Here is a 19608-nt window from a genome sequence, read left to right as displayed (position 1 = left end):
GATAAACTCTGAGCCAGTTTTCAAGGTTAGAGTCTGAATCGCCATGTCTAGGAGAAAAAAAGGGTTAAACACTGAAAGACAGGGCCACGTGGATCATCGGTAAAGGGTGAGCATTAACTTGTTGCCAGCAGAAGCTTGGACAATGCCCCTCCCCAGAAAGGTGTCACAGGTAGACACAGAGTCAGGCCAGGTGTAGCTTCTAGGAAGAGAAAAAATAGAGAACAAAGTTAAAAGGTGAAAAACAGCAAATAATGCAAAATTGCAGAGTAGTGTGAGAATGTAGCGAAGAGGATGAAAGTGGTCATTATGTCCTCCAGCAGGCTAAGCCTATAGCAGCATAACTACAGAGATAGCTCAGGATAACGCCACTCTAAGCTTTATCAAAAAGGAAAGTTTTACGCCTAGCTTTAAAAGTAGACAGTTTGTCCATCTAGAGCCCACTGATGGGCTCTAGATTGTTATACTAAAAACCACAACAATTGGGATACCTTTCTCTGTCAGATTGATTATAACCATTGGAAAAGAGAAGGGGTCATACACGTAGGGTGTGTTTGCACTTCAACCATAACTGAGCAATTTTAGGCTAAACCTGACTCCCCCTTACTCCATCCAACAGGCAGGGAAGAAGATGGAGGTAAAAAAAAAATAAGGAAGATAGCTCAGGATAACCTAAGCCACTCTAACTATAAGCTTTATCAAAAAGGAAAGTTTTAAGCCTAGCCTTAAAAGTAGACAGGGTGTCTGCCTCACGGACTAAAACTGGGAGCTGGTTCCACAGGAGAGGAGCCTGATAACTAAAGGATCTGCTTCCCATTCTACTTCTAGAGACTCTAGGAACCACCAGTAAACCTGCAGTCTGAGAACGAAGTGCCCTGTTAGGAACGTATGGAACAATCAGATCTCTGATGTATGATGGAGCTAAATCATTAAGGGCTTTATATGTGAGGAAGATAATTTTAAATTCTATTCTGGATTTAACAGGGAGCCAATGAAGGGAAGCTAAAATAGGAGAAATATGATCTCTCTTTTTAATTTTCATCAGAACTCTTGCTGCAGCATTTTGAATCAGCTGAAGGCTTTTAACTGCATTTTGTGGACAACCTGATAGTAAAGAATTACAATAGTCCAGCCTTGAAGTAACAAATGCATGGACTAGTTTTTCAGCGTCACTCCTGGACAGGCTATTTCTAATTGTGGCAATGTTACGGAGATGAAAGAAGGAAATCCTAGAAACCTGTTTAATATGGGATTTAAATGACGTGTCCTGGTCAAAAATAACACCAAGGTTTTTTACTTTATTACCAGAGGTCAATTTAATGCCATCCAGGTTATGTGATTGACTAAGCAGTTTATTTTTTAAAGACTCCTGTCCAAAGACAATGACTTCTGTTTTGTCTGAATTTAGAAGCAGAAAATGTAATGTCGTCCAAGTTTTTATGTCTTCAAGACATGCTTGTAGTCTATCTAACTGGTTGGGTTCATCAGGATTTATGGATAAGTAAAGCTGAGTATCATCAGCGTAACAGTGAAAATTTATCCCATGCTGCCTGATAATTTGACCTATTGGAAGCATACATATAGTAAAGAGAATTGGCCCAAGTACTGAATCCTGTGGTACTCCACAATTAACCTTGAAGTTTAAAGATGATTTATCATTTACATGAACAAACTGGAATCTGTCAGACAAATAAGATTTAAACCAGCCTATCGCTGTTCCCCTGATCCCTACAGCATATTCCAGCCTTTCTAAGAGAATATTATGGTCAACTGTATCAAATGCAGTACTGAGATCTAACAGAACCAGAACAGACACAAGTCCATTATCTGAGGCCATAAGAATATCATTAGTGACTTTCAGCAGAGCTGTTTCAGTGCTATGATGAGCTCTGAAGCCTGACTGAAACTCTTCAAACAGGTCATTGCTGTGTAAATGCTCACACATTTGATTAGCAACTATTTTCTCAAGAATTTTAGATAAGAATGGAAGATTGGATATAGGTCTGTAATTTATTAAGTCATCTCGATCAAGCGAATGTTTGTTAAGCAAAGGTTTAATTACATATCCATTTACTAAGGATAAATTAATCATATCTAAAATGGGGCTGGTAATCAGAGGGAACACTTCCTTAAATAATTTGGTTGGTATTGGGTCTAACATACAAGTTGAAGGTTTAGATGAAGCTAATATTTCTGATAACTCAGGAAGCACCACAGGATCAAAACAGTCCAAACACAAATCAGGTTCTGCAATTATTTCCAATGTTGTCTCACTTGCTGAGGATGTAGTAATCATCTCCGGTAGTATGTCAAAGATTTTATTTTTAATAGAATCAATCATCAACATCAGGACTGTGGAAAAAAGGGATTTAAATTACTTTGAATTCAGAAAGGTTTGTTGGTGCTGTTCTGGGTCTTTCAGAAACTGATCACAGCACACAACTTGGGGTTTACAGAAAAAGGTGTTAGGGTTTGAAAACCTTTGTATTGTTTATCACTCATGTCTGTACTAAGTGCTCTTCTTTCCCACATGCCACAGAAAGGGAGATGGGGGAGAGGAGTGAGTTATGCTACTATCAGCAACATCTGGGGGCTGCTTGTACCAGTCCCCACTCCCAAAACACATGCACCCTAACCCTTCTGACCCCACATACACACACACACACACACACACACACTAAATGCCTGAACTGTCTGTTGAACTGTGTGTGTGAACCAGCATGTATATATAAAGAGAGAGGGTGCCAACACTTTGTAGATTTGCACTGCAGATTTGCACTGCAGTGTGAGCTACCTCTTGCGCAAGAAAACAGTCTGTGTTGATTTCTTCTTTCCTCTGAGTTGACTAATTAATACTTAACAAAAGCTGTGAGAAAGAGAAAATGTCCTGTTAGTGGCAGTTCTCTGAGTGAAGAATGTGTCGTTTCAGTAGACAGATGAGAATCGCCAAACTTATTTAAGGTGACTGAAGAGTGACCGTAAACAGAATAGAGAAGATGCTGAAGAATATTTCACAAAGCACGACACTTCGACAATTTAAAGCTTGAAGCAAATGGTCCCTACCAGCAAAAGCCACATAGTGTGACCTCAATGGAGAAATCCACAAACTCTACAACCAGTCTTGTGATTAGGCATGGGACAATATTGTAATCTAATGATGTGATAACCTTAGTTAATATACCACTATTTTACAGTTTTTACAGTATCTACATAATACTAAACTAAAATGTATACCATAATCTAATTGCTTTTCATTCTAAACCTAAATGAAAAAGCAATTATTATATTTATATTATATTATATATATATATATATATGTATATATATATATATATATATATATATATATATTATAGATATAAATATTATATATATATATAGATATATTTTTAATATATATATATATTTATTATCTATATATATATTATATATATATATATATATATATATATATATATTTGTTTTTTGTTTTTTTGTTTTTTATTATTTAAATGTAGTATTTACTCTGGTGTCCCTGGACAGTGATTAATTCTGTCCTCACTTCATGGTCTGGAAAATCATCCTCAGTCAAGCAAGGACTTTTGATTTTTCTTTCTAGCAGTCTCTCGGTAGTTCTCTTTGAAAGTTTTCTTGGACTTGCAGACCTCAACTTGACCTCCACGGCTCTTGCCGTTACTTGAATACATTATAAATTGAACTGAGGATACAGCGACTATCTCCTTTGAGCCTTTGCCTGCACAAGTTAATTTACCTCAGCGCTACAAAGCTGCTTACAAGAGATCTAAGCTGTTGATTGTTGTTACAAGATTTAGAGAATTGATTTATTTATGATGTTTTGTAATTTGGTGTCTATAAATATTCTATAGTTATTACAAGCAGTAAATTAGTTTGCAGTCTACTTTTTAGTTTCAGAGTTCACATTTCTTTTTCATATGAGCAAATAAATATATTAAATTTATCACATAAAAATACTAAAGGTGTCTGATCTTATAATTTGTCTTAAAGTGCCATGATTTTCATGATAAATCCAATTACATTTATCGAAAGTAAACATTGATAAAACATTTTTAAAGGAAATTCATCCCACTGAAATTAACATTTGTTGAGATATATGGTCATAAATTCCACTAAAAAGGCATTTCCAGACTAGTCCTTTGGGATTTTGTTGCGCTCTTTTTATGAGGTCAAAGGGGAACCCCCACATGTAAACTGACTTACAATGGTCAGCAACACAGACAGCAGCGAATAATTTCATATTTCTTTAGATATATTTCAGTCATTGTCACAGAGAGACGCATCAGATTCAGGAAAAGAAAGTCAGCTGTCATCTGATGACAAACCACAAGTGCTGCAATGTGCAGACGGCCATCTAATTTAACCAGAGTCTATTTTTGCCAGATGCCGGAGCACAGCTTGAGTCAATATGCATGAATCATACCACACCACCAGGAAAAAGAACAAGCACAACATCCAGATTTTCAAAATAATTCACTAAAGATGGACAAGAACTTGCTAAATTAATAAATACACACATATTTATATATACACGTGTATATATTAGCAGTTGTTTACATTAGATCAATTAGATCAGTTACTGGGTTTACTAAAGTATTAACATAATTAAATATCAAATGCACCAAATTAAGCAACAAATATAGCTTCGAGGCACTCAGTGTACTCACCCATTGTAGAACAAAACACGTAAAAATTTCTGGATGCATAAAACGTAAAATGAAGCAGTTGAACTCGTTTAACTTCCGCAGAATGAGTTGTTTTAGACTTGATACCGCATTTATCATTGGGTTTTATCGCGCAATCTGCATATTGTTCTTGGAGCTCCTTTGGGCTTCTTAGTGGAGCAGACCAGATCAGATACAGTATAAATCCAGGGTTACAGTAAATATAGGGCACTGAGTGAAACAACCAAGGCAAAATGAGTAGCATGGAGCAGTAGCAGCAGACACAAGATCTGAAGACACTATCTGATGTCATTTTTCTTTACTTTATATTAGATTCTTTAGAGAAACATTTATTTAAATATATCATATGCGCGCATAATTTGTCTTATTTTAATAATAATAATAATTTGGGATTATTCAAGACACCCTTATGAGGATCATACAATTGAGGCACGTGACGTCACCCGATAAGGCAGAGCCAGGTCCCACCCTGGAGCCAGGCCTGGGGACGGGGCTCGTCGGAGAGCGCCTGGTGGCTGGGTTGCTCCTCGCGGGACCTGACTAGGCCAAGCCCCAACGAGAGATGTGAGGCCATCCCTAGTGGGCCCAACACCTGCAGAGCAAACCGTGAGGGACTGGTGCAAAGAGGATCGGGCAGCGGACGAAGGTGGAGACCCCGGCGGCCTGATCTCCAGATACTTAGGCTGGCTCTAGGGACGTGGAATGTCACCTCGCTGGGGGATTAGGAGCCTGAGCTTGTGCGGTAGGTCGACAGATATCGACTAGATGTGATTGGGAGGAATGGCCTCCCAGATCTGAATTCGAGTGGTGTTTCGTTATTGGACTTCAGACCTTCAGCTGCATGTTTTGGACACTTGGGTGAAAAGAGGGGCTAAGCTGTCCACTGATCACCACCTGGTGGTGGTGAGTTGGATCGGCTGGAAGAGGAGAAAGCTGGACAGAATTGGCAGGCCCAAACGCATAGTGAGGGTCAACTGGGAACGTCTGGAGGAGCCTTCAGCCAGGGATGTATTCAACTCCCACTAACGGGAGAGCTTTGACCATTTCCTTCCTTCACCATCCCGCCTCTTCCCAAGTCAGGTTAGAGGAGCAGATTGAGAAAAAAGTGGAGTGGTGGGTTGAAGTGCTTTTCCCTCAGAGCAAACCAGTGTCGAACAACCTCATCTTGCCTGTTACTTCCACCTACAAGGCCTTTAAAAGCTCCATGGAACAGGCCATCAGCCATCATGTGCACCTGCTTCCATTAGACGCTTAGATGGAGGCAAGGTGAAGTGTTACGAGTCGTTAAATTTTTTATGTTAACCATTGTTATGGATTTGATTTTTTAAATTTGTTAAATATTTTGTATTGTTCTCTAAAATCGGACAATAGATTTGTTTCCCTTAGTGTGCCAGAGACACTGTATATAATCTTTAGAAGGTGAAAAAAGTATAAACATAGGTTCTGAACCTAAGAGATCCGGTCTCTGTATAAACGAAACAGGAGTTTGGTCCACATTGCCGGCACTGAGTCGGACATATTCCCGGTGCATGTTGGACTCTGGCAGGGTTGCCCTTTGTCACCGGTCCTATTCATAACTTTTCTGGGTGTTTCCACTGAGTCTGCTGCCCCCGCGATCCGGTCCCGGATGAAGCGGGAGACGACGAGTACGAGTATTATTAAGAATAAAAATAATGATTTCGGGTTTTTAAATATTAACAATACCTGCTGATATCTAAATGTACTTTGGTGACAAGGAAGTGTTATTACCTGCCGAGCCTTGATTTGTTTAGCAACAACTGCAACAACCTTTTCTTTGGCGATCTATTCCCATCAGATGCTTTGAACAGCGTGGCAATAGACTCTGCTTAAACATTCTCCTTCGTCAGATAATCTGACCTTTGACATCGTTTCTCTTGTGAAGTCAGAGGTTTCTTGTTCAAAAAAGTTTCCCGAAAAGTCCTCCGATCACACCCGGCTGTGCTCAGTGGTACCATCCCATCTGTCCTTCATCGGTTTTTCAGCTCTGATCCAGGCAACTCTGATCCTCTTCCCTTCAGGAAAGTAGTGCAGACTAACGGCTGCTGTCGTAGTATTGCTGCCACCACCAGCAATTCACTGTTTCACTATATTAAGGCTGTTTTAAACACATTTCTACCTGAACAGTTTGTCATTGACGCTCACACAATGAATGACCCGAGACTTCCCCTTTGACGTCAATTCCGGGCGACAATATAATATGCTTATTTTGTGTCACAATTGTCTTTTATCACATCTTTAATTCTAATATCATGTCAATTACTGCCCAATTCCTTTAATATATAGATGTTTTCTTTGAATTTCTGCATTTGTGAGAAATGCGTGTCACAGGCACTTTAAAGAGATTGTATATTTTTTTACTCTAGTAAAACAAATAGTTTAAAAAAAAATTGTGTTTCAAGTTTTTGTGGATTCATTAAAGATTTGTACATTTGTTTCATTTAGAAATAAAAATTTCATTTTTTTTTTTAAGTGGAGACAGGAATGTAATACACCAAATCGTTTATTATCATTAAGAATAATGTGAAGTACTATTTTCAAAGGTTTTTCCTCAGCTGTTTGAATATGTGAACAGGTGTTCTAATGGTTTCACAATGACTTACAAATAGGGAAAAACAAACTGCAAACCACTAATGCACCAACAATAAACAGGGAAAAACTGACTGGTGCCAGATTATCAAATGTGTTATGTGGCTAGAAGTGCAGTGAGATGTTACCTATGGCTTTAAGTAGTAATGTGCAAAAAGAAATTAATCAGAAGTTAGTATAAACTTTAAGTTGATTCAAAAAGATTGAAAGACAGTAAAAATCTGTGAATGTTTTATGCAAAAGGTATTTTCCTACTGAAGAGGTAATGATCGTGTCATTGTTTAACAGTGGATCATAAATGCTGATTGACTAACTGGAAATGTGTGGATGTGTCTGGTACTTTGCTAAGTTAGTTATCTTTGTTTATATTTGGCACACTAGGACTTTTGTGTCTTTTGGCAACTCTGAACCAAAACAGACAAAGATCACACAAGGGATTCCTCAAGGCTTTATTTTTGGGTAACGTTTTAAAAAAATATATATATAATCTTTTTAGCTCAAATTATAGAGCATTACATCCTCCCTTACATGATTCTGATGATGCACAATTTTATATTTCTGTGTCACCAAAAGACCACAATCATAGTCATTGTTTTTTAGCCCAAAAGTGTACGTTTATGCTCACCAGATGATTTCAATCTTGAAAAGCACAAAAAGTATCTGTGATGAAGAAATATTTACCAGTGTTGAAAAAATGTTTTATCTGTTTGGTATTTGTATCTGTGCAGGGTGCAAAGTGTGGTGAGGGGGTCAGGAGAAGGAACCTGTCATGTGTTGTCCACTGGGGGAATTTGCACGAGTCTCCTCCTCCTCAGCCTGTGAACAGAGACCTTTGTGGAGATGTGCTGAAGCAACAACTCCAGCAGGAAATGGAGCAGCCGTGCTTTGTCCCCTGCCCAGGCAAAGCTGCTTTAGTTTTATTGAATTTTACATATTTGCTCTTTTAATGCATTGGTATTTTGTTTAGTAGAATAATTAAATAGCTTAGAGAGTTGATTCAGATGGTAGATAACTGCATGACTAAATAAATCATTTATCAGTAGATCAATAAAAACTCAATATTTTTATAAAGTATTTGTACCTGTTTTTCAACATATTGCCCTCACCTTCACCTAGTTGACATTTTCAGTCACCAAGTAAACTCATAACTCATAAAAATCATAATTTAAGGAATGGTCAATTTCACTGAGCGTTATCCAGTTTGGTCTCACTGATAAACACTAGAAGCCATTCCCCATCCACAGAAATAAATGGTAGATTTTTTTCAATAATATAAAACTAGTTTTTTTTTCTGCAATGTGCAATGATTCATGTAATAAGCCACAAGCAAAAAAAGCAAGAAAAGAAATTTAGTGCTAATTGAAACAATTAACAGACCACACTGCCTGAAGCAATCACCTAGTCCCTAGCAATCATTCCACTAATCACAGACACAAAATTAATGCTAATGGGAGTGCTACATAGGGAGAGCGTGTGAAAGTAATACATTTCCATTTGCAAAATAAGAGTTACATCAGAAGCAATTCAGTCTGGAACAGAGATAGATTGGAATATGTTTATTCTTTATTAAAGTTAAGTCTAAAATTGTTCATACGCCAGGTAGTTTTATATTTTAAAATGTATTAATTCAACCAAATTCTCCCAGGAAATAAGGCAGGCATCTCTTAAAAGATAATTAAACAATCTAAAAGGAGTTCCAAAAAACAAACAAAAAAAAGGATTCAAACTCTTATGAAAAATCCATTGAAAATCATTCTTGGCATTACAGCAATCAAGTCCTTGCTATAATTAGTGGCCAGCTTTTTGCATGTTTCCCCTGTTTTTTTTTTTTTCTTTTACTACCATTATATCTTTTTTTGACAAGGTCAAAATCTGTGAGGTTGGAATGTCCACATGCCATCACCCTAATATTTCGCTTTGTTCATTTTCAAGTAGGTGGTTGGGCCACTCCAAAACATTAGGATTACCTCCATGCATGTAAAATTTAAGATTACTACTTACCAGAATCAGGGGTATGAACAATTTTGGGCTTAATTGTATATGTAATGATTTAAAAAAAATGGACATCCCATTACATATTTTAGTACTTAAAAAAACATATGTTGGAAGTATGATTATTGATTAATTAATCTTGATCGATAATTATAATTAAAAATCATAATTTGACAAAATCAATTTCTTAACCAAAATCCTCATTTATGAATTGAGACCAGAGATGTTTCTGGTGTTGTAATTGTGGCAAACACAGAATGCCTTCTGTTTATCAATGTGAATATTTATTAAATCACAGCCTGATACAATCCGTTCTTCCGATTTAATAATCTTCACCTACTCAAACATGCAAAGGTCTACATACAAGGGGCAAAATATCTAACTAAACAAAAATAAAGCAAAACTGCAGTGGGTGCGAATGGGATCAACTAGCAGTTATGGCAAAAATAATAATATAAAAAGGGGTGTGGTGGTGAGGGGCGGTGGGGCACAGCTCCACAGTAACTCAGTGATACTCAGTCATAAAACCTCCCCCAACTCTTGAGCAGACAAAGAGTTATAAAACTTTTGGCGGCAAGCTAGCAAGCAGTGAGGTTGAAGACAAAGAAAATGGGGAATTTCACCATGAGGTTAGTTAAGCAGTCCAGTCTCACAGCGCACCTGCGCTGGCTCTCATGTGTTCAATACCCCACAAAACACGCACAGAGCTGGGAGCGCAGCTGCTTTCAGATGTCAACACAGCACATCAAAGTTTCAATAACAAGGTTACATGCACATATCATTCAGAACACATTAGATTCTAACTGCACTAGAAATCTCCTCTACCCTGCCCGGCTATTCCTAATAAAGAAATAAAAAGATTAAAATAAAGGATGGGTTTTACTTGGTGAAGTTTCCTTCTAGGGCGGCGAGTGAGAGGGAAAAAGGGGGGTGAAGCGTTGCTGCGCGTCTGCAGTTATACTCCAAGAAAGCGGTCAGTCTTCGTCCTTTGGCCTCCTTGGCGAAAAGGGAAAAAAAAGGTGATCTGACCATCAAAGTTGACTTAGGATGAAACACGGTGGCAGTTCGTCTCCTCAAAACTTCGTGTTTTTAGTTACGTGTTAAACTCACGTCTTCGATCGGCAAAGTGAAATTTCTGGCCTTCTTAGTCCAGAAACCTCAGTTATGAATTGTTTGTTGGCCAACGAGAGAGAATAAATGAGATCCACTCGGGACTCTTCATCAGGTGATGCTTCAGATGTTGGTAACCGAACCCGGTCTCCAGTTGAAAAGCGGGGTGTTCAAAATGGAAGCCCTGTTATATAGCGTCTTATGACGTCAGACCTGGGACGCCCGTCATATCAGTCATAGTGTTCGACCGGGTATGTAGGAGCGGACTGTCCTGGATACAAAATGGCCGTTGCTGTTGGAAAGGCATAGTGACGTCTGACAACATGCACATAGTCCAATATTCAGCAAACAAGTGGTCCAACACATAACACATTGATCTTTGATCTTTTTTATCTGGAAAACAAATTATTTAATTACAAATAAACACCTTTAAGGTAAGATAAACTTTGAGTTAAACAGTCTCAAATCAGTTCAGTTCATCAATGATTCATTTATATGACTGACAATATATATAAATACAGGGGCTGGACAATGAAACTGAAACACCTGTCATTTTAGTGTGGGAGGTTTCATGGCTAAATTGGACCAGCCTGGTAGCCAGTCTTCATTGATTGCACATTGCACCAGTAAGAGCAGAGTGTGAAGGTTCAATTAGCAGGGTAAGAGCACAGTTTTGCTCAAAATATTGAAATGCACACAACATTATGGGTGACATACCAGAGTTCAAAAGAGGACAAATTGTTGGTGCACGTCTTGCTGGTGCATCTGTGACCAAGACAGCAAGTCTTTGTGATGTATCAAGAGCCACGGTATCCAGGGTAATGTCAGCATACCACCAAGAAGGACGAACCACATCCAACAGGATTAACTATGGACGCAAGAGGAAGCTGTCTGAAAGGGATGTTCAAGTGCTAACCCGGATTATATTCAAAAAACATAAAACCACGGCAGCCCAAATCATGGCAGAATTAAATGTGCACCTCAACTCTCCTGTTTCCACCAGAATTGTCCGTCGGGAGCTCCACAGGGTCAATATACATGGCCGGGCTGCTATAGCCAAACCTTTGGTCACTTGTGCCAATGCCAAACGTCGGTTTCAATGGTGCAAGGAGCACAAATCTTGGGCTGTGGACAATGTGAAACATGTATTGTTCTCTGATGAGTCCACCTTTACTGTTTTCCCCACATCCGGGAGAGTTACGGTGTGGAGCAGCCCCAAAGAAGCGTACCACCCAGACTGTTGCATGCCCAGAGTGAAACATGGGGGTGGATCAGTGATGGTTTGGGCTGCCATATCATGGCATTCCCTTGGCCCAAAACTTGTGCTAGATGTGCACGTCACTGCCAAGGACTACCGAATCATTCTTGAGGACCATGTGCATCCAGTGGTTCAAACAGTGTATCCTGAAGTGGTGCCGTGTATCAGGATGACAATGCACCAATACACACAGCAAGACTGGAGAAAGATTGGTTTGATGAACATGAAAGTGAAGTTGAACATCTCCCATGGCCTGCACAGTCACCAGATCTAAATATTATTCGACCACTTTGGGGTGTTTTGGAGGAGCGAGTCAGGAAACGTTTTCCTCCACCAGTATCACGTAGTGACCTGGGCACTATCCTGCAAGAAGAATGGCTTAAAATCCCTCTTACCACTTTGCAGGACTTGTATATGTCATTCCCAAGATGAATTGAAATGGTTTTCACTTCACAGGTGTGCCCTTTCAGGTTTAATAAGTGGGATTTCAAGCCTTATAAATGGGGTAGGGACCATCAGTTGTGTTGTGCAGGAGGTGGGATACAGTACACTGCTGATAGTCATACTGAATAGACTGTTAGAATTTGTATTATGGCAAGAAAAAAGCAGCTAAGTAAAGAAAAACTAGTGGCCATCATTAATTTAAGAAATGTAAGAAACGAAGGTCAGTCAGTACGAACAATTGGGAAAACTTTGAAAGTGTCTCCAAGTGCAGTCGCAAAAACCATCAAGCGCTACAAAGTAACTGGCTCACATGAGGACCGCCCCAGGAAAGGAAGACCAAGAGTCACCTCTGCTGCGGAAAATAAGTTCATCCGAGTCACCAGTCTCAGAAATTGCAGGTTAACAGCAGCTCAGATTAGAGAACAGGTCAATGTCACACAGACTTCTAGCAGCAGACACATCTCTAGAACAACTGTTAAGAGGAGACTGTGTGAATCAGGCCTTCATGGTAAAATAGCTGCTAGGAAACCACTGCTGAGGACAGGCAACAAGCAGAAGAGACTTGTTTGGGCTAAAGAACACATGTAATGGACATTAGACCAGTGGAAATCTGTGCTTTGGTCTGATGATTCCAAGTTTGAGATCTTTGGTTCCAACCACCGTGTCTTTGTGCTGCGCAGAAGAGGTGAACGAATGGACTCTACATGCCTGGTTCCCCACGTGAAGCATGGAGGAGGAGGTGTGATGGTTTGGGGGTGCTTTGCTGGTGACACTGTTGGGGATGTATTCAAAATTGAAGACATACTGAACCAGCATGGCTACCACAGCATCTTGCAGCGGCATGCTATTCCATCCGGTTTGCGTTTAGTTGGACCATCATTTATTTTTCAACAGGACAATGACCCCAAACGCACCTCCAGGCTGTGTAAGGACTATTTGACCAAGAAGGAGAGTGATGGGGTGCTGTGCCAGATGACCTGGCCTCCACAGTCACCAGACCTGAACCCAATCGCGATGGTTTGGGGTGAGCTGGACCGCAGAGTGAAGGCAAAAGGGCCAACAAGTGCTAAGCATCTCTGGGAACTCCTTCAAGACTGTTGGAAAATCATTTCAGGAATGCCAAGAGTGTGTGGACCAGTAATCAAAGCAAAAGGTGGCTACTTTGAAGTACCTAGAATAAAAGACATATTTTCAGTTGTTTCACACTTTTTTGTTCAGTATATAATTCCACATCTGTTAATTTATAGTTTTGATGCCTTCAGTGTGAAGCTACAATATGAAAAAGTCATGAAAATAAAGAAAACTCTTTGAATGAGAAGGTGTGTCCAAACCTTTGGTCTGTACTGTATATATATAAAAAAATAAAATTTGTAACCATCAACAGGCTTCTGGTATAATTGTGGCTGAATGTTCGATCAATCTTCTTCACAGAATTTGTGGAGTTTATGTAAATTGGTTGGATGCATATGGCTTTTAAGCATAGTTAACACATTTGAGAAGCCTAATGGTGACCAATCAAACTAAGTTTTTGACATGGGTTTGTGATTATTGTCCTTTTGGATCACCAAATTCTGTGTAAGATTTAACCATCTGACCCAAACCATCCACCTCAGATAAAAATATTGGTTATAATCCTTGAGATCATAAACTGGGAACACCAGTGTTCACCATGAAACCAGATTTACATTCCCATGGACCCACCATGAAAAAGCACTTCTTCCAAATGGAGCTCATAGTCAGACGATAATTTTATGGTCACATTAAACAATACTTGAGCTGTTAGGCAATGACAACAATAATGTTTTAGGTGATCAAGCTTTAACAAGCTAAGAACAGTAAAACAACTGCCAAGTATACAAATAAAACTAGTTTTGAAATGGGCAAAGCAGGAAAATATAAGTCATTTTGGAATAGCTCTGGCCTCGCCCATATTACCACTATCTAAACTGTGCTTAAAGGTCAGGGAAAAAACTAATTTAAATGACTTCTACCACTTCTTCCAGGAGTGGTCATATACCCAGTTGGAATGATGCCATTCCAATTGTTATTAGCTAGAAAAAGGTTTTTTTATTTCAAACCTTTTGCTCTGGGATGTTGGATGTAAATGTCTCACCAAAACTGTAAATAAATCATATGTTCACATTTGCATTAATTTTGCTAAGTAAAAAATTGACCCAAGTGATAATTTTTAATTGGATGTCTACACAGTGAATAATCAACCTTTTAGAATTAGAATAATCACCTAAGAAACAAGGAGACATAATATCATGATGTACTGACACCTTTTAATGCCAGTGGAGGTTTTTATTTATACCATAAGCCAAAAAGTGAACACTGAATTTCTTTCTGAGAGGCAGCAGGTGGCCAGCTGACAGGTTCTCTGCTTTACTGTCAGCTTTTATCCTTCTATAATGAAGCTTTACTGTGCATCTGTGCATGGCTGCTACACAGGTAGGAAAAGATTTTAGTTCATTTTGATCCTTGTCATTTTTAGAAGACACAATTATTATCATTTGGTGAAAAGACTACTCAGCCCTGCAAACTCAGCTCTGTTACCTTGTGAAGCCTTTTGTAAGGCTTTGCTATGAAGAGTAAGTGGTTGCCACTGCTCATCTCTCTCCTCTGTGATCCTCTGCCTGATTCATCACTCAATCCACCGATGCAGTGAGTCTTGGCTCGGGATCAGAAGTGTTTGATGCCAAGGGTAGACTTGTGTGGATGTGTGTTCATTGTGCATCTGTGTGTTTGTTGGTGTGAAGGTTGCAGCAGGTGAAATGTGAGGTCCAGCAGAGGCGTAGTCAACATACATGTGAGATGTAATGTGCAAATGTGCCTGTAAGCTGTTTAATGCAGCTCCCGCCGCAGCATGTTCCTGCAGATGAAGCTGTGTAAGACAAGAGCTGATAGAGTGTCTATGTATGAAGATGAAAGATAATTAGATGCCTGAGTCCACAGATAGTCACTAATGGATGTTCAAGGCAGAGAATCAGAGGCTTTCTCAGGCTGAGAGACGGTGGCTTTGAATGATATTATCGCTGCAGGATAACCCTACCAAGTAACACAAAGGATATTTGTGTTTGACATTCAAGAAAGAAAGTCTTTGTATCATTTATTGGCTCGCACACAAAAAACATCAACCAGCCTTTGTAAGACAAATAATTTCCTGAGACCTGTTTTAGTAATTTTAATCGCCTTTACATTTGGCCCTGGAGTCTCACTGTGAAGGCAATATCCACTAATTTGTTTTTGCATCTAGAACATGGTCTATCACAGATATGTGCTAAAGTTGTATTTGATTTCTATTAAATCTTCCAGTCCTTCACATTGCTGGCAACAGCATTAAAATCAGCCTTATGTAACTAAGATGTTTTGGAAAAAGATGATATTTGGGAATGATGATCCAGCTGTGACATTAGATGTTTTATTTTTCGCTCAGGTGATTGCCATTTGACAGAGTGGTCCACGTGGAGCTCCTGCCAGCTGACCTGCCTGGAGGGCCGGAGTTTTGAGTCCACTGGTCGCCAAGCACGCTCCAGAGCTGTGATCATTCAAGCCATGGAGAACCAAGGCAGCTGTCCCTATCAGGTCTTTGAGACCCAACCCTGTAAAGGTTTGATTAGTATAATTACATCTCTTTCCTGAAACATATTAAGAGTAATTTTATACCAATGCGCTTGAAACAGCAGACTAAGTAATTGTACGCTTAAAGTTTAAGTTGATGAGGATGAATTAAAATGGGATTATGTAGTCATTTCATGAAGGCAGGGTGTCATCCCTTGATATTAGATGGCATGCAATGAACCAACAATGCCAACAGTCTGGAACAACATGTTATACCTCTGTGTGTTTCTGAGAAAAAGCTTCTTTAAGAAATTTTCCATGAACTTTTGCATTTTCTGCTCAATGCTTAAACAACGTAGACGAATTCATATAGGTAAACATTGCTGTCCAATAAATGTTAATTAAACTCCAGCTACATGCTGCGAAGAAAAGAAAAAAGAAGAAAAAACAAATATATATATATATATATATATATATATATATTAGCTGTTAATCCTTGAAACTATCCCCAAGTGTTTATTGGGTTGTATCAGGGCAGTGCTACCTTGAAATGCCAGTAAGGGAGTTGTGTTTGATCCTTGAGAAAACCTTTAAAACACAATATAGATTGAAGGCGCCTTTTGGGATTTTCTGAACTGTCTGATGAAAATGAAATGCTAAAGGCTGATGTGTTGGAGGGTGGTAAATTTTCACATCTACTGTAAAATGCAATTTTAGGAGTTGTATTGTACTATTGTTCCCCATGAGACATTTTTCAGCAGCCTTTGATTGATTCAGGTGAATGCTTAAAAGCAGGGGTCGTCAACTCCAGTACTGAAGGACTGATGCATACCTGATCTTGCAAACCAGAATCAAATAGCTAAATTGCCTCTTTAGCATGCAGTCAAGCTCTACGTCGCTCTGCTAATGAGCAAATATTTGAGATAGGTTTGTTGAAGCACAGATACATATAAGAGTTGCAGGAACCGGGCCCTTCAGGACTTGAGTTTGAGACCCCTGCTGTAAAGGGTGTTTTCCGAAACTCAAAAAATGCTCAAGAACCACAAAAATGCAGAGACGCAATGATGCCTGAGCTGAAACGACTGAATTGTAATTTAGGTACCTGGAATATGCATGCTACTGTTTCTACAATACTCTTTCTACAACATAGTGAGCTACACAAAAGAGCACTGTTACACTTCTGGAACACTTTATTGAAACTCTATTTAGAAAAATAAAGAAGATAGATTTTTGATTAAGAATCCAATGCAAGTTGCAAGCCTTTGTTTTCCTTTAGTGATTAATTATCAAGATGAGGATACGTTTAAAGCTTCCTGCTCATTGTTTTCTTGAAACAAGCATCATTCTTTTTCTTACTTTGCATTTTTTTCTTTGCTCTTTTATTACTTTTATTTTTCTTTGTATTGTTTGTTGTGTTCTGGTGCAAAGTGTTTGAATGGGGATTTTACTGGCATCCGAGCATAAGAAAACCATAGTCGCAAAATCCTTGGCCACTACTGACCCCAGAATGAAATTCCTGATCACACAGGCCATGCAGTGATACTCATGGTCAAGCTGATGACAGAGTATACAAGCGATCTACAGAATGTAGATTGCTTATATCTTAAGAGGTCGCCTTGACTCTGAGGTTTCCAAAACGTTGCCAACATTTCTAAATCCAGGTTGAAAGCTCAAAAGAACCAACATTTACTTCCGGTTAACTTCTGAAAATCTCACTCCCATCTTGCAGCCATTAGTAAATCAGAACAGAAAAATCTTGATAAGTCACAGAAAAGTTGTTTTTTAAACTCCTTCTTTTATTTTCGGGCTTCCTCCAATTTCCTTTTTAAACACATCACTGATACTAAAATTAGCAGACTTTGGATCCTCTTCACTCAGTAAGAGTGTCCACACCAAAGAATGTTCTTGTCAGCATGACTTGGTAATACTTACGAAAGACGAATTTGCTGATTAGAAAAATAATAGACTTTTTTTAGTTTGCGATTTCAGACAGAGGCAATCAGGCTAGAATTCATCCTATTCTTGTCACCAGCCAATTTGTCAGTTAATTTCTTAATTTATTTTCATGTTTACTATGTGTTTATTATATTTTATTAATTTTTTTCATGTTTACCTTTCTTCATCTTAAGAACCTTCCTTTTTCCTACGTTTCATTGTTAAATAAACTATACTTCTCTTTTTTGTTATCACTGAATACCTTCACATACCCAATCACTATCTTGCCTTCCTTTTTTCTCTTTAACCTTAATGCTTAAAACTTAAACTTCTGCGTAAGTGTGAGTATATTTGTTTTAAAATTGTACCCACCACAGTACCCATATGTATAACTTCTATTCTGTACTTTCTGTGGTGTTACTTTGGTTCTTTTTTGTAAGTTTGCCCCAAATGACAGCTTTGTATAGCTACACCTTTTTTACTCCTACAAATTAGTTCCATCTGTCTTTGCTTCTCTCTTCAAATCAGCCTCTCTATAGACTTCTTTTCAGGAAAATAAGAGGTTTGATTGCAAAAAAGAGGCCCATTTTATACATTTACAACCAATTTTACCTCATTTGATCCTAAGTTGCCACTGTCTCGCATGCTGCCTCAATTTAGGAGTTTCAAAGTTTTTTCCTTTCCTTTTTTTCCTGTCTTTGCAATCATTATATCTATCCTTTATAATATAAAGGTGCAGGCCTTAAAGACATGCAGGCTAACATCTATAGGAACCCTTAGGACAGGTATGGATGCCTAATATAAACTGCTAATGGGAACTGCATCTATCTTTCTGCCATTGCTAAAGGAGGAAAATGCCACAGTTACCAATGGAAAACAGGAGGATGGACCAACAACAAGAGGGCAGTGTGGTGTCAGCGCTCAGATGGTGTTAATGTCACAGGTGAAGTGTTACAGTGTTCACTGGTTGCTCATAGATGGGTTACACCGGACAGCTCCTGGGAACACAGTGATACCTGCGTAATTATTATACAAATCAAGCAGCTATTGTGTGCTATTCCTACTTTTGTTCCCCCTCACTGACATAGTTTAACCATTTTTCATTTCAGTTTGTTTCATATGGATGTTTGCCACATTATCGAATAAGTCTATAGCTCTAAAATTAAATGTGCAGCTCAGCCATTAAGTGAATCTCCTTCCATTCATCTCTGAAAACTGTCAAACTGAAAGATCTTTTTTCAGAAGTGGCTGTAGCAGGTGGTTTTGAATTACATTTAGAAAAAAGAGTGCCTTATTGGATCAGGAGATAATAGCATATGCGACATCAGCAAAGATATGACAGTGCTGAACTGCAAAAGTATCATCTGTAGAGTGTGCAATACTATTAAACTGTCAGCTCAAACAGATGAGATTTTTTCCAGATATAACAAAACTCAGATGAGATTGAAACTTTCTGTGCAAGCATATGGTCTATGCCTTCTTTCAGTCACACATTTAGACAAGCATAAAGGCAAAAATGAGAACTCAAGTCAGACTTAAGTTACAGAGACAAAGGCTTTAGACTTTAAATTTGACTCAGCCTCAAGGTGTAGGATTCAAGTCTCATAAAAATCCTTATCTCATGCTATCAGGAGAAAAAAGCTAAGAAAAAGAAGATATCTCTAAGAGAGCAACTATTTTAGTATTTAAAAATCATAAATCCCTCCTTGAACCACCACTATGATGGTGAGGAAGGATTTGTGTGCTTGGATAACCTGCGAGGCTATGTTGTCTGAGGCTGAATGACCCTGGTAGGGTCTCCCATGGTAAATAAACTCTGGGTGACAGGACAAACAAAGAGCGGTTCAGAACACTTTATGGTGACAACAAAACCTCGGCTGGAATGGCAGACCCGGGGCCCCACCCTGGAGCCAGGCATGGGGTTGGGGCTCGTTGGCAAGGACATCCCCTAATGGGACTACCACCTGCAGGGGGAAACCTTGAGGGACTGGTGCAAAGAGGATT

At 38.9% G+C, this 19608-nt stretch overlaps 1 protein-coding gene across 4 annotated transcripts in view; it reads left to right on the top strand.

Annotated features, from left to right (window-relative positions):
- thsd7ba (thrombospondin, type I, domain containing 7Ba) overlaps nucleotides 1–19608 on the top strand; it is a 356829-nt gene that overhangs the window by 325449 nt on the left and 11772 nt on the right. For 3 of the 4 annotated variants that reach the window (XM_047371186.1, XM_047371185.1, XM_047371184.1), the window contains 3 exons: nucleotides 8033–8204; nucleotides 15545–15718; nucleotides 18452–18547. In XM_047371186.1, coding sequence (XP_047227142.1) covers nucleotides 8033–8204; nucleotides 15545–15718; nucleotides 18452–18547 — 442 coding nt within the window. The remainder of the gene's footprint in view (nucleotides 1–8032; nucleotides 8205–15544; nucleotides 15719–18451; nucleotides 18548–19608) is intronic. The other variant, XM_047371187.1, reaches the window with a different exon arrangement.

The sequence above is a fragment of the Girardinichthys multiradiatus genome, chromosome 7, assembly GCF_021462225.1.
Source record: "Girardinichthys multiradiatus isolate DD_20200921_A chromosome 7, DD_fGirMul_XY1, whole genome shotgun sequence".
Lineage (NCBI taxonomy): Eukaryota > Metazoa > Chordata > Actinopteri > Cyprinodontiformes > Goodeidae > Girardinichthys > Girardinichthys multiradiatus.
This window is presented reverse-complemented; position numbering and strand designations above follow the sequence as displayed.